At 41.3% G+C, this 15,595-nt stretch overlaps 1 protein-coding gene across 1 annotated transcript in view; it reads left to right on the forward strand.

The window, feature by feature from the left end:
• Window positions 1-15,595, forward strand: part of LOC126187440 (transcription factor 25) — a 152,458-nt gene that overhangs the window by 95,786 nt on the left and 41,077 nt on the right. Inside the window, 3 exon segments of the mRNA XM_049928520.1 lie at window positions 5,879-5,905; window positions 5,908-5,996; window positions 14,298-14,491. Coding sequence (XP_049784477.1) covers window positions 5,879-5,905; window positions 5,908-5,996; window positions 14,298-14,491 — 310 coding nt within the window.

Here is a 15,595-nt window from a genome sequence, read left to right on the forward strand (position 1 = left end):
GCCAATTCTTGTGACACTGCACAAGCACCAACATTACCTGGGGCATGGTGTTCTACAGCAACAGCAACCTCATCGGTAACTTCCATTGGAATAGGAAACTTAATTCTCCGAGGTGCCACACAAAGTTTTCCTGCATTTTTGAATTTCATTATCTCCTTTAAACAATTTAATGACATCAAGCATCTCCTCAGATCTTCCAGTGGGCAATACTCTCTCAATACAGTACTGTAGTTGCCACCATTCACATGAAATAGTTTCATTAACAGCAGATAGTCTCACTTTTCAGTGGCCACACTGTTCAATCATCTAATGGCTTGTCAAATGATGGTGTGGATGTCATACTGTCATACAAATAGTGTACAGCAACAAATTTGCACCTGGTGGCCATGATTGGAACTATTTTTTCCAGAGTAAATAGGTTCCGCATTAATGCATTAGCATATCTACCAAGTGGACATCCATGAGTAACTGCACTTTAATTATAACCAAATGGTACAAGTATAATTAACAGTACAGCTTACATTCAGTGTCCCTCCTGGTATGATAACTACTGTTTAATTCACATAACCACATTCTGCAGCTACCATCTGAAATTACTAGTGAGGATTTGGGTGAGCGGTCATCAGTCCCCTAGAACTTAGTACTGCTTAAACCTAACTAACCTAAGGACATCACACACATCCATGCCCGAGGGCAGGATTCGAACCTGCGACCGCAGGGTCGCGCGGTTCCAGACTGTAGCACTTAGAACCGCTTGGCCACCCTGGCCGGCAATAATAAGTAGAAGAGAAAATATGTTAATTTGAATTCTTGCACAGTGTTGAATTTAACAATTATAAAAGACTTTCATCACAGCAGTTCGGAAGCCAGTTCAGGCTTCACCTCCGCTTGTGGGCACAGCCGTTGAGATGGTTATACACTGTTCGATAATCTAACAAGAACAGAGAAAAGTTTGCATTGTAAAATGGTCACAGATGCAACATATTAATGTAAGTAGACATGGAGAAGAAGCAATACTGAGACTAAATTAATCATTTGAAAATGGAGTGATCACCCAAGCAGAAAAGTGATTTCATTTTAAAGTATAACTTCTAATCTATATGCAACTAACCCAGCCTTTAAACCAGTGGTTTCCAACTGATCTTAAACTATTAACCCTGAGTGCAATCAGGCATTAGGTAATGCCCCTGGCCCTCCTCCCTCCACCGCCATCTGTCCCACCCCTCTATCCCCACCCCCTCCCACCTGCCCCTAATTATCATAAACTTTAGTGCTTGACTAAATAGTAGAAGGACATTTCTTAGAACATTTTTTTTTTAAATGATGTATGATGTTTAGTTTGTATGTGTCAGAATGAATGACAAAGGAATTCGTGGTGCATCACAAGAGCTACCCGCAACTTCTTCTCAGAAAAGAAAGCTAACTATCCACAGTGTGGGTACACAATTATTACAAAAAATGCTTCCCCTGCATGACTCCTCTCCATTGCAGCACTTGCTTGACCTGCACACTGCAACCCCATTTAAAATCAAACAAGTTCAGACATGCGCACTATACACTTCATTGCTGCACTCCTTACTTCTGAACTGGCAGAAATTGTAAGACTACAGGTTGTTAATGCTTTGTGTCTAACCTCTCAAACAACAACAACAACAACAACAACAATAAAGCTGTGTACAGTACTATAGCAGCTCTTATGTAGTTACTGCTGTGTCATGTTGTCAATTAATAAATGTATCTGAAACAATTTCTGGACTAATGCAGGTACTATCTACAACTTGGAGATGATGTTTCTTGAGATATTTAGCATTTATTACATATATGTCTCACTTTTATCATCAGCGATGTATGGGACAAAGCACAAAATGTATGCTGTAGGTGGACTATGTGAGGAGCCTGTAACCTCGAATGCATTAATGTTACTAATTGAGAAAAAGTAATTATTGGTAACTTATCTAATCAATACTGAAATCTTACACAGTTGTGATTAATAGTAATGATCTTTTGAAAATAGTTTAGTTTTGTGACTGAAATAGAATCAAATCTTTAGTTTTTACCCCTCAGCGGGTAATTAACCCCAGGTTGGGAACCACTGCTTTAAACCAATAGCTTAAAACATTAAAGTACTCAAACCATATCTAGCTCTGTAGCAGAAATGTCAAATGCTTTCATAATAGGACCAGAAAAACATTAGCTGATCAGCTAAAGCACATAATTTAGTGTACAGAACTGTTTTATAAATCTTCATCTTCCATTAGCACATCATGGAGTGCAACAGTCATGGTTAATGCTAGTGACTGTGCAATACACTGTTTACATAAAATCACTTATCACTTGCAAAAAATACCATGGCAATATAATTGATCATTAAAAAAATTTAAAAAAACTTACATCAATTTTATGTAGTAGAATCTGGGTCAGTTAAAAAATTAACCTTAGTTATACTATTAATACGCTGCTGAATCAAACATACAGGATGCGCGTCTTAACGAGTGCAGCCAAGTGACTTCTCCAACATGCTGAAATTAGTTCCAAAACCTGTCCCAATCATAAATATCCAACATGCTTCAGATTGTAAATGGCATCAAATCACTGCACACACAGCCAGCCAGGTGCAACCTGCACTGATGTTAACTTGTTCAGTCCACTAGACCTCAGTGATATTACATAAATCATCTAATGATGAATCTATACTGTAGTTAGAACAGATTAATCTACTGAGGTTAGTAGTCTGCAGAACTTGACCACCACATCTGACAGGCTTGTGGCAACTCGAATCAAAATCATCACTATGGAACTTGTAGAAGTGCGATTTAACTGTGCCACTGCTAAGCACATGCTGTCACTTAGAATATCAATCTTAAATCACTGGGGCTTAGGTATCTGACTGACTGCTGGCTGAGACTGCAACAGAGCTCTTAGCCACAGGCAACGTGGAATCATAAAATCTTCATAGAGCTCCTGCCACGCCATGTATGCAGTAGCTGCACAATACATGTTGTCCTGCGATAACATGCAGAGATGATCATAATTGATATGTTGCACTCGAGACAGTGCCAAACTAAAATTATCACAAACATTTCTTATCTGTTAATTACAATGAATTTTGCATCACTTGGAGAATTTCAGTATAATACTTTCCAGCTTTTCTACATCATGCTGTATCTTATCACCCCCCAGGGACTGACAGCTGTATTATGTTGTCTGCCACTGAAGATATTTGATGATCAATGTGGATTTCAAGATCTCTAAACGTATAGTCTGAGTCTTGTTTCATGTTAAGAAACATTTGGGTTATAATAGAGAACTTGCTGAAAGCTAGCAAACATTTGGTTCACAGTTGAAAATTTATTGTCTGGGTCTTGCTTAATGCTAATAGACATTTGATTTATTCCTTGCAAGACTGACTGCAAACCTGTTCCCTTGTTGGATTTACTTGCATTACCCAAACTTGCACTACCCCACATTGACAATTGTTCCTGCTTGTATTAAAATTCCAGCTGAGCACTACTCTCTAATGTCCTTGTCACAAGTTCATAACTATTGATTGGCACAATCTGAGGATACTCTGCAGTGTTAGATAACAAGTCAGTTTTCGAAAATTTTTGCTTTCTATCTTGGGAAGGTCCATCCTTTCTAGATACGCAATAGGCTCAAAAGTATACAAAATACTTTTTTTTCTGTAATCCATTTTTCACTTCCACTTTTACTCATTCCTCTTCCAGTCCAGTATCTATTACCTTTTGTTGTATCTTTCACGGTGCACACAGTCAGGTTGAATACAGCTGAGATGCTATATTCACTGTTCAAGGACCGGTGCTTTGCTTTTGTTGCTTAAATGCTAGTCTCAAAAATGGTGCTCTCGCTCACAAATACAGTATTACACATTATAAAAAGTTGGTAATCTAGTAGACTTACCTACTGCCGAGTCATCAGTCTCACCGTGGCTGGTAGTTCAAATACTCACTTCTTAGCAACTCATTACCTTTATCATTATCAATGTTAAATATATTCCAGGATCCTGCTGATGATTAAAGTAGGCTAATATTCAATTTGGAAAACATTGTATTTTCACATGTCTTCCTAGCTCCACTACAGTTCTAATACACAACATCAGAAGTAGATACTGTATCTTAAGTAGCTTTAAATAGTTTTGTCTCATTAAGTTTGTGTAAGATTTGAAGTTCTGAAGTTCTGCTGTTAAAAGAGGGGCTTCATTAGTTCTACACAATAGTACTTACAATCTGATAAAAAACTACACATATATTTACAAAATTATGTAGACTGTGTGGTAAACTAAGAGTTACATTTTAGATAAGTTATATCGAAATAATATGTGAAGCTCAGATAGCAACTGCTCAGTATGATTAATTTGCTAATGGTAATTAGAGTTGCATAGACAGAACATGATAGATGTTAAAATTCCTGTGTACATTTACATGTTCCTTTGTATCTAATAAATTTGAAGTATGATTATCCAGATTTATTGTTAATATCAATGCAGTTTCGTTTAGAATTCCTCTCCAAAAAATTGGTTGTATATTTGAGAGATCTAAGAAATTCTGAAAAGAATACCGTAGGGTGAAGTTTGATTATGGGAACAATTTCGTGAGCACAAATTTCCTTAAGTCTCATCGCACTATTCAGGAAATGTAATTTCCAGAGAAAATGATCCGGAACTTGAGGTAACATGATCACTTAATTTTTGCATACTTCATTTCCATTTTACAAAAATCAAATCATTGCAGCTATGGTTAGGGCTCTCTCTCTCAAGCTCAAGTTGCAATGCAGTTTATGACAATTTCAATCTTATGTTAGTAGGGTATCATACATTGTGCTATGCACAAATTTGCTTGTCAAGAAATTGTGTGTGAAAAATGTGTTGTTAGCCATAGTTCCAGTCTCTCAACATACTTCTGCCACAGTGACAAGATTTTTTGATGGACACTGACACATGTGAGGTTTTGGGGACATGTTATAAGGTTGGCACAGCTGATAAAGGTGCATGAAAATGTATTGCAACACAATGTCCAACTTGTTATTTGTCAGGTTTATAGTTTCACTGAATGGAGTACAGGGATGAGTACTGGTGTAGTTTAGCATTGTTTATGCTTTCATGGATGAAATCCGGTGAGAGGGTGGAATCTGGATCTGGCACATAATCTATCCCTCTTGAAGAACACTAGAGTGTTGTCCAGCTTAAGACCCCATCTGACTGACAGATCACACTCAGCAGCTTCCTCATTCTTCCAGATCCTCAATACCTCCTCCCCCATTTGTTCTGTTCACATTATTCATAACAATAATCAGCAATACGTCCACTATAATAGCTCCTAACCTGTCAAACAGTCTGTGCAACTCACTTGGTCTCCTGCAGACACTATTTTTGTATCAATATGCAGTCCACCTCATACAGTGATTATCTTACTCATTACTTTATAGAATGATACTACCCTCTCAACCTTGTTCATAAACAGATTTGTGCCCTGTATCCAAACACTCCTTACAGTCCTCTTGCATCTGCTGGCCAGTGACAATCAAAGACACAGGCAAGACTTATATTCATTTTGCCTCCGAGTCATTCATACCATATTCCCTCCCCCTTCACCTCCCCCCCCCCCCCAATGTGCACGCGCGAGCGCCCACACGACACACACACACACACAGCACACACACACACGACACACCAGCTTCTCATTACTACTCCACCCTTACTCCACTTACTGGAACCTTCTTCTCTTACTCTGGATCTTTGTCTAGGTTGAAATTGCTTGCACTTATTTGTTCCACCTCAGAATGACCTTCCCTAACATGCTAACCACAGAATCTGCTAACATTAAATAATTTAAAGTTTATGATTCTGCTTCTTTTTTTCCAGGTATATCAATGCGTGTGGTTCTTCTCCAACATTTGCGTATGAACATAATGCAAATTATCGGCAGGTGCAGAAGAAGTTTCTGGAAGCTGTTGATAGCCTGAATCCAGATAACATTGTGGTAATGAATCTCTCTCTCTCTCTCTCTCTCTCTCTCTCTCTCTCTCCCTGCCCTCTCTCCACCCTTCTCTCTCTCTCTCTTCCCCCTCTCTCTCTCTCTCATCTCTCTACTCCTCTCTCTCTCTCTCTTCCCCCTTCTCTCTCTCTCTTCCCCCTTCTCTCTCTCTCTTCCCCCCTTCTCTCTCTCTCTTCCCCCTTCTCTCTCTCATCTTCCCCCTTCTCTCTCTCTCTTCCCCCTTTCTCTCCCTTCTCTCTCTCTCTCTCTCTCTCTCTCTCTCTCTCCCCCCCCTTCTCTCTCTCTCTCTCTCTCTCTCTCTCTCTCTCTTCTCTCTCTCTCTCTCTCTCTCTCTCTCTCTCCCCCCCCTTCTCTCTCTTCTCTCTCTTCCCCCTTCTCACCTCTCTCCTTCCCCCTTCTCTCTCTCTCCCCCTCCCCTCTCTCTCTCTCTCTTCCCCTCCTTCTCTCTCTCTCTTCCCCTTCTTCTCTCTCTCTCTTCCCCTTCTCTCTCTCTCTTCCCCTTCTCTCTCTCTCTTCCCCCTTCTCTCTCTCTCTTCCCCCTTCTCTCTCTCTCTTCCCCCTTCTCTCTCTCTCTTCCCCCCTTCTCTCTCTCTCTTCCCCCTTCTCTCTCTCTCTTCCCCTTCTCTCTCTCTCTCTTCCCCCTTCTCTCTCTCTCTTCTTCCCCCTTCTCTCTCTCTCTTCCCCTTCTCTCTCTCTCTTCCCCCTTCTCTCTCTCTCTCCTTCCCTTCTCTCTCTCTCTTCCCCTTCTCTCTCTCACTTCCCCCTTCTCTCTCTCACGTTCCCCTTCTCTCTCTCTTCTCACTTCCCCCTTCTCTCTCTCTCTCACTTCCCCTTCTCTCTCTCTCTCACTTCCCTCTCTCTCTCTCTCACTCCCCCTTCTTCTCTCTCTCTCACTTCCCCTTCTCTCTCTCTCCCCCCCTTTCTCTCTCTCCCCCCTTCTCTCTCTCTCTCCCCCTTTCTCTCTCCCCCCACTTCTCTCTCTCTCTCTCTCTCTCTCTCCCCCCTTCTCTCTCTCTCTCCCCCCTTCTCTCTCTCTCTCCCCCCCTTCTCTCTCTCTCTCCCCCCCTTCTCTCTCTCTCTCCCCCCCTTCTCTCTCCCCCCCTTCTCTCTCTCTCTCTCTCTTCTCTCCCCCCCTTCTCTCTCTCTCTCTCTCTCTCTCTCTCTCTCTCTCTCTCTCTCTCTCTCCCCCCCCTTCTCTCTCTCTCCCCCTTCTCTCTCTCTCTCCCCCCCTTCTCTCTCTCTCTCCCCCCCTTCTCTCTCTCTCTCTCTCCCCCCTTCTCTCTCTCTCTCTCCCCCCCTTCTCTCTCTCTCTCTCCCCCCCCCTTCTCTCTCTCTCTCTCCCCCCTTCTCTCTCTCTCTCTCCCCCCCTTCTCTCTCTCTCTCTCCTCTCTCTCTCTCTCTCTCTCTCTCTCTCTCTCTCTCTCTCTCTCTCTCTCTCCTCCCCCCTTCTCTCTCTCTCTCTCTCTCTTCCCCCCTTCTCTCTCTCTCTCTCTCTCTCCCCCCCCTTCTCTCTCTCTCTCTCCCCCCTTCTCTCTCTCTCTCTCTCTTCCCCCCTTCTCTCTCTCTCTCTCTCTCTCTCTCTCCCCCCCCCTTCTCTCTCTCTCTCTCCCCCCCTTCTCTCTCTCTCTCTCTCTCCCCCCCTTCTCTCTCTCTCTCTCTTCCCCCCTTCTCTCTCTCTCTCTCTCTCTCTCTCTCTCTCTCTCTCTCTCTCTCTTCCCCCTTCTCTCTCTCTCTCTCTCTCTCTCTCTCTCTCTCTCTCTCTCTCTTCCCCCCTTCTCTCTCTCTCTCTCTCTTCCCCCCTTCTCTCTCTCTCTCTCTCTCTTCCCCCCTTCTCTCTCTCTCTCTCTCTCTCTCTCTCTCTCTCTCTCTCTCTCTCTCTCTCTTCCCCTTCTCTCTCTCACTCTTCCCCCTTCTCTCTTTCACTTCCCCCTTCTCTCTCTCTCTCTTCCCCTTCTCTCTCTTTCTTGCCCCCCCCCATCTCTCTCTTTCTCCCCCCTCTCTCTCTCTTGCCCCCCCTCTCTTTCTTTCTTGCCCCACCCCTCTCTCTGTCTTTCTTGCCCTCCCCCTCTCTCTGTCTTTCTTGCCCCACCCCCCCCTCTCTCTGTCTTTCTTGCCCCACCCCCTCTCTCTGTCTTTCTTGCCCCCCCCTCTCTCTTCCACCCTCTCCTCACACAGGCACGCATTTTCTATGTAGTGACTGATAAGTAAAAAAAGAACCATATTATTGTGTTTTGTTTGCATCTGAAATAAACAATGTTAATATGAAGACTCAGTAATTACAGAACTCTTAAATACCCTAATGAGAAAACACTCATGTGACACATTAGTAAAATTTGGGAAGGAGAGCAGCTTCCAGAATAGTGACTGTTAGCACTGATACATCCTATACAGAAGTGAAGATAAGTTGGATACGTGGTCTTCAGAAGAATGTCATTAATACCAGTGACTTAAAAGATATTCTCGAAAGTGTTTGCGTGTGGAATGGGAAAGCAACTACATCTACATGTCAGTGAGTACCAGGGAGGCTTCAAAAAGGGCAGATCATGTGCAGAACAAATCTTGAATCTGAAACTTGTAGTGGCACATAAAAAATAGAGCAAGAATTTTGTGCACACATTCATAGACTTCAAGAAAGCATTTGATTTATTGTATAAACAGACCCTGTCCCAAACTTTGGAGGAGATGTGTTTGGATAGATCATCTACTGAACCGACCAAACGATTTTAACATGACCTCCTAGATCAAGTGTAGGCGAACCTTTCGTAAGCCTTAACAGCTGGTTAGGCGCATCACTAATAGGTTCATGGATAGTTTCTATGGATCTGAGAGTTCCAAATGAGGAAAATGGATAATTTTGTTTCAAAAAAATAGTGAATTTCTCATTCAAAAGGCAGAACATGAGAAATGACTGTCATTCTTCATAAATTTATAGAAAAAGTGGACAAAAATAAAAAAAGGTAACGTATTGATTGGAAGTGCTTCATCAATTGTTTCATTTCCTATGAATCTGAGAGGTAGGAACTAACTTTTTGATAATACATGTATGAAAATAAATTTTCTGATAGAGAGGTGCCCTCAAAGTTCTAGTGTGACTAACAAAGTGGTAAAAATCAAAGCTGCGGTCAGGCAGGAAGGCAGACTTTGCCTCTTTAACTACACTGTGATGAGTTGCTCAGAGAATGGGACGAGAAATGAAAGGAGGAGTGGTTTATGACTGGGATGCACGAAAAGAGGAATATACGAGGAAAAAAGAATACAGGTAGATCATTTGGCAATCATAGACAGTATTGCGATATTGTCGGAATCATTAGGGAACTAGTGTGATAGAAAAAATGCTGTGGGAGCACGAATAAAAATATGAAGTTAACTTAAAAATTCATTGTGAATATCTACAATAAGAAGACACCATTGATCCATGCTATATTAAAACATTATGAGACAGTAATCTGCCCTGAAATCTTATACACAAAAGGGAGTCTGAACCTCATAGGAACAGATTATTTAAGAGACTTAAGTTTGTAGAATATCAGAAGGGAGGATATTGCTATCTTGAAGAACAGAAGACAGTCGGATAAAAGACTAATGAACCAAGAAGTGTTTACCTGAATAGAGATGATCCCACACAATGAACATGTTCTTTGGTCACATCCTTAGGAAGGCCCAGCAGAGGCTGACTCATAAGATAACGTAGTTTCTTGTGAGAAAGAGAACCAAAGTATACTAGATCCAAGAGGCTCAAAGGGACCTGAAGAAATGGGAGTACAGGAAACTGAGACTTGCAGCAAGGTGACTTTCAAAACAAAAAGTCAAGCTGTTATAAGTTTCTAGGAAGGGATTAGATTTAGGACAAAAATATGAAGAATAGCAAAGTGTAACTCACTCGGTAATCCAACTGTCACTTAATTGTGAACATCTTTCACCCAGAGGAAAAGAATTTGTGTGTAACATGCTTATGTCCAGGTAACACCCTACAACACCAGTCACACAATTGCCCTACTCAGGTACTTTGAAAATTTTGGGAACAAAATGACCTCTCAGCTTTAGTACATATTATGAATCCAATCTCATAAAATGAGTTGTTAAAAATCAGTGCCACAATAATTGCTGCTACCTTTGTGGATAATAGAATCCACTAGTTGTGATACTTGCATTGATACCTTATCTATAAATGATATTTTAATGTGAAATATTTTATTTGGTGACTAGAGGGCAGCCATCATATTTCCTAAGCTTCTATCATCAGTTTTATCTGACAAGAATGCAAATGTTGTGAAAGTTTTAAAATTTTGTATGTAGTCAGAGCTCTTTAAGTTTTTGGAGGTAAGGTTTACAGTGACTTACTGATCAATACAGTTGTTTTATGTCCTGTCTTGTCATAAGCTTCGTTATTTTAACACGCGTTTTATTTTTCCTCGTGAATGTGTGCTTGCTTGTGCAAAGAAATTGTGTACGAAAAAGATTTTAAATAATATTTATTAAAGTTCGAGGGTTAGAACTTAAATAGTGACAACTATTTATTCACAGCCGATACAAAAGAGTTACATGTTAGCATCTGTTACTGTACTTCAGAGTAGTCACCAGCATTATGTAGAACCCGTTGCCAGTGATGTGGAAGGCGTAGCATACAGTTAACAGAGCCTGTTCTGTTGATGGTGCGAATGTAGTGGTCTACTGCCTTTTGACTCTCTGGAACAGTTCTGAAGCAAATGCCACGAAGTGGTTCCTTCATCTTTGGAATCAAATCAAAGTTACAAGGACTTAAGTCTAGGGAGTATGGTGGATGGTACAGTTCTTCCCAATTCCATCGACCGAACAGAGCAGACACAGCTTGCGCTGTATGCGCCCGCCCATTGTCATGCAAAATGATGGATGGGTTGCGCAGAAAGCGTCGCCGCTTTTTTCGCAAAGCTGGTTGCAAGTGATGCTACAAAAATGAACAGTAATGCTGTGCATCGATGGTCTGCGTGGAGGAACGTAATGCATTAGGATAACACAATCACAGTCGTACACGAGAATCACCATAACTTTAGACCACTTCATTCGTACCATCAACAGAACAGGCAATGCTAATGGTATACCCAACACTGGTGACTACTTTGAAGGACAGTAACAGGTGCAAACATGTAACTCTTTTGTATTGGATGTGAATAAATAGTTGCCAATATTTAAGTTACAACCCTTGTATTAATCTTTTAAGTCATTAGCAATTTTTAAGCAGGAGCCCTGCCAAGAAGATACACGTTAAATGAGCCAGAAATCAGTATTGTGCAGATACCTATGAGTAACAAGTGGCAGCACATTTGGGGTCCGAAGGTATGTTTGGTTTGTGAAGTGGGAAGTATGGAGAGACTAAGTGAACAAGGTGTGGTTATGTAAGTACTTCAGGAGTAAAGGAGATGACTCACTGAAAAGCAGAAGCATTGCATCACTGAAAAGCAGAAGCATTGCATCGTCGATACGTGTGGGCGACCCCCCCCCCCCCCCCCAACCCAAACACACACACACACACACACACACACACACACACACACACACACACACACACACACACACACACACACACACACACGTGTCTATGCCCTTACTTGGCACCTGCTGGACAAACAGTGCTAGTGCGTTTTGACAGATGAACTAAGTTGGGGGTGTGGGTTGTCAGGTGGAGTGAGTAAACGGAGAGAGTGGTGGGAGGCAGGAAGAGGACTTGGGTGTGGGTGGCTAGCAGCTCTGAGGGAGGAAGCCAGTTTGCCGGCTAGGAACATGGGAGGCAGAGGTGGAGGTGCACGGGCTAGGCATGTGATGTTTGACTGTCAGAGCCGGCGGGGAGCGGTGCACATTGAAGGTGATGTGTGGACGTGAATTCTTAGGGGTGACAAGATGGATGAAGGGGAAACCGATAGAGGGTTACTGGAGATCGAGACCATGATGGTTACAAGAGTGAAGGATGTGTTGTGAGAATAACTCCGTGAAGGATGTGTTGTGAGAATAACGCCCATCAATGTAGTTCAGAGAAGCCTGTGGTGGACGGAAGGATCCATGTTGCACCACCAGTGTGTAATTATTTTTGATGTTATCAAACTGACGTGTTCCAGGTATATACAAACGTAAGAGAGAGGTATGTTACATATAATCGATTAAGTAGGTATGCTAGGTATAATGGATTAAGTAGTGCATTTGGTAAGACACTGGTCTCAGATTTGGAGGATGGAGCTCATACTCTGTCCGGATGTCCTGATATAGGTCTACCATGTACCTAAATTGCTTCAGACAAATGCCAGATGATTCTCCCAATAAGACTAAACACTACTGCCACCACAACCACAACCACAACCACCACCACCACCACCACCACCATGTTAGCTATTGTGATCTTTCAAAAACCATCATCACAAGAACAGTTAGGGAAATATTATGGATAAAAATGGAATCATCTACATCTACATGATTACTCTGCAATTCACATTTAAGTGCTTGGCAGAGGGTTCATCGAACCACAATCATACTCTCTCTCTACCATTCTACTCCCGAACAGCGTGCGGGAAAAACGAACACCTAAACCTTTATGTTCAAGCTCTGATTTCTCTTATTTTATTTTGATGATCATTCCTATCTATGTAGGGTGGGCTCAACAAAATATTTTCGCATTCGGAAGAGAAAGTTGGTGACTGAAATTTCGTAAATAGATCTCGCCGCGACGAAAAACGTCTTTGCTTTAATGACTTCCATCCCAATTTGCGTATCATATCTGCCACACTCTCTCCCCTATTACGTGATAATACAAAAAGAGCTGCCCTTTTTTGCACCCTTTCGATGTCCTCCGTCAATCCCACCTGGTAAGGATCCCACACCGCGCAGCAATATACTAACAGAGGACGAACGAGTGTAGTGTAAGCTGTCTCTTTAGTGGACTTGTTGCATCTTCTAAGTGTCCTGCCAATGAAACACAACCTTTGGCTCGCCTTCCCCACAATATTATCTATGTGGTCTTTCCAACTGAAATTGTTCATAATTTTTACACCCAGGTACTTAGTTGAATTGACAGCCTTGAGAATTGTACTATTTATCGAGTAATCGAATTCCAACGGATTTCTTTTGGAACTCATGTGGATCACCTCACACTTTTCGTTATTTAGCCTCAACTGCCACCTGCCACACCATACAGCAATCTTTTCTAAATCGCTTTGCAACTGATACTGGCCTTCGGATTACCTTACTAGACGGTAAATTACAGCATCATCTGCGAACAACCTAAGAGAACTGCTCAGATTGTCACCCAGGTCATCTATATAGATCAGGAACAGCAGAGGTCCCAGGATGATTTGCTGTCTATTACTACGAACTGCGACCTCCCTGACAGGAAATCGCGAATCCAGTTGCACAACTGAGACAATACCCCATAGGCCCGCAGCTTGATTAGAAGTTGCTTGTGAGGAACGGTGTCAAAAGCTTTCCGGAAATCTAGAAATACGGAATCAACTTGAGATCCCCTGTTGATAGTGGCCATTACTTCGTGCGAATAAGGAGCTAGCTGCATTGCACAAGAACGATGTTTTCTGAAACCATGCTGATTACGTATCAATAGATCGTTCCCTTCGAGGTGATTCATAATGTTTGAATACAGTATATGCTCCAAAACCCTACTGCAAACCGACGTCAATGATATAGGTCTGTAGTTCGATGGATTACTCCTACTACCCTTCTTAAACACTGGTGCGACCTGCGCAATTTTCCAATCTGTAGGTACAGATCTATTGGTGAGCGAGCAGTTGTATATGATTGCTAAGTAGGGAGCTATTGTATCAGCGTAATCTGAAAGGAACCTAATCGGTATACAATCTGGACCTGAAGACTTGCCCATATCAAGTGATTTGAGTTGCTTCGCAACCCCTAAGGTATCTACTTCAAAGAAACTCATACTAGCAGCTGTTGGTGTTTCAAATTCTGGAATATTCCATTCGTCTTCCCTGGTGAAGGAATTTCGGAAAACTGCGTTCAGTAACTCCGCTTTAGCGGCACAGTCGTCAGTAACAGTACCATCGGCACTGCGCAGCGAAGGTATTGAATGATTATGTAACCCTCACACTCAACAATATATCATTAACAATGAAGCCTAAAAAACATCAAAGATCACGTCACTCTTTTTATTCCTTTTATTTTTCAGCATTTTTTCATAAATTAATCCTGGTGTTTATGTAGGATGAATAATTGAATGGATAAATGCAAAACTTAAGTGAACACATTCAGTATTTATTTTTGCCAATAATTGTAATAAATACTCCTTTTTTTCAGTCAATTATCAATGACCATCCCTACCATGTGGATGCACTCATCCAATTGTCGGATTTGTGTAAACTGAGTGAAGACCTACAGATGGCTGCAGAACTGAATGAACGAGCATTATATTGCTTGGAAAGTGCCTTCCATCCAACGTTCAACATTATCACAGGCAACTGTCATTTAGATTACAGGCGACAGGAGAACAGGTAAAAGCATTTAGTACATTTTAAATATCGTTAAATTTACTTAGATGATTGGTGATATTAAATTGTATATACTTTAAGTGCAGCAGATCAAACTTTTTAGCTCTAAACAATAAAGGTGGTGATTATTAAGGTTGCATTAATTTTATGTGCAAAATACAATATGTCACGCAACACTATTTCAGGATTTATATGTTGTTTGAATCATCAGACTAAAATAGATACTTCAGCTCATATGGACATAATTATATCCCTATTTTGGGGAGGTTGACACTATTATTTGCTTTTATTACAGCTCATGAAATAACATAGCCTAACTTTGTACGCTATCATTAGGTATTCAGGTAGAATGCTGTAAATATTTCTATTTACACGAAAAAGTAGTGTTCTGTCTATATTTTAAACCTTAGAATAATATTTAGAATCTAAAGACAAACTGAGTTGTAATGGAATTTTTCTTTGATAATTTTTTTACGGAGCTGTTGTTCTTGATTATACATTAAATTTACCTAGGATGACTAAAAACGAAAAGACCAAACCAATTTCAAGCAATTACTCTCCTTTGAGATATTAAAATAAAGGTGGCTGCAAAGGAGAACTCCTAGGATGATCTACTACTGGAGCATGTAAATATCCAACTAAATAAGACTATGGTAGTCCAGTCTTTCAGATACTACATTAGTACTTAAGATTCATCAGACATGAGTGGTTTGGCTAAAAAATTACCAAACAGAGTTTTTATTAGACAAACATTGCAGGCCTCGAAGTCAAATGCTACACTGCCAAATCGCATGGCGTCTCCCCTCTTCATTGCTGCTACCCATTCACCTGCCGACCCCTCAGTCGGGTCGTGGCCTTCGTTTGTGTTAGTGTATGTATTCGCAGCCTGTTAAAAAATGAAAAAGCAACAAATTAATGTGAAACTGTAAGTGAAAGTTAGAAAGACAACCATAGTCACCCATTCTTCATTGAAACAAAGGTGCAGTAATTAATGCCTTTCACCCATTCAAGTAGGCTGGTTGAGTGACTGAAGTGGTTCAAGGATGTACGAATAACGGTTGAAGATAAGTCATGTCTAAGGCGACCTTCAGTTTCAGCTATGAACGA

The sequence above is a fragment of the Schistocerca cancellata genome, chromosome 5 (assembly GCF_023864275.1).
Source record: "Schistocerca cancellata isolate TAMUIC-IGC-003103 chromosome 5, iqSchCanc2.1, whole genome shotgun sequence".
NCBI lineage: Eukaryota > Metazoa > Arthropoda > Insecta > Orthoptera > Acrididae > Schistocerca > Schistocerca cancellata.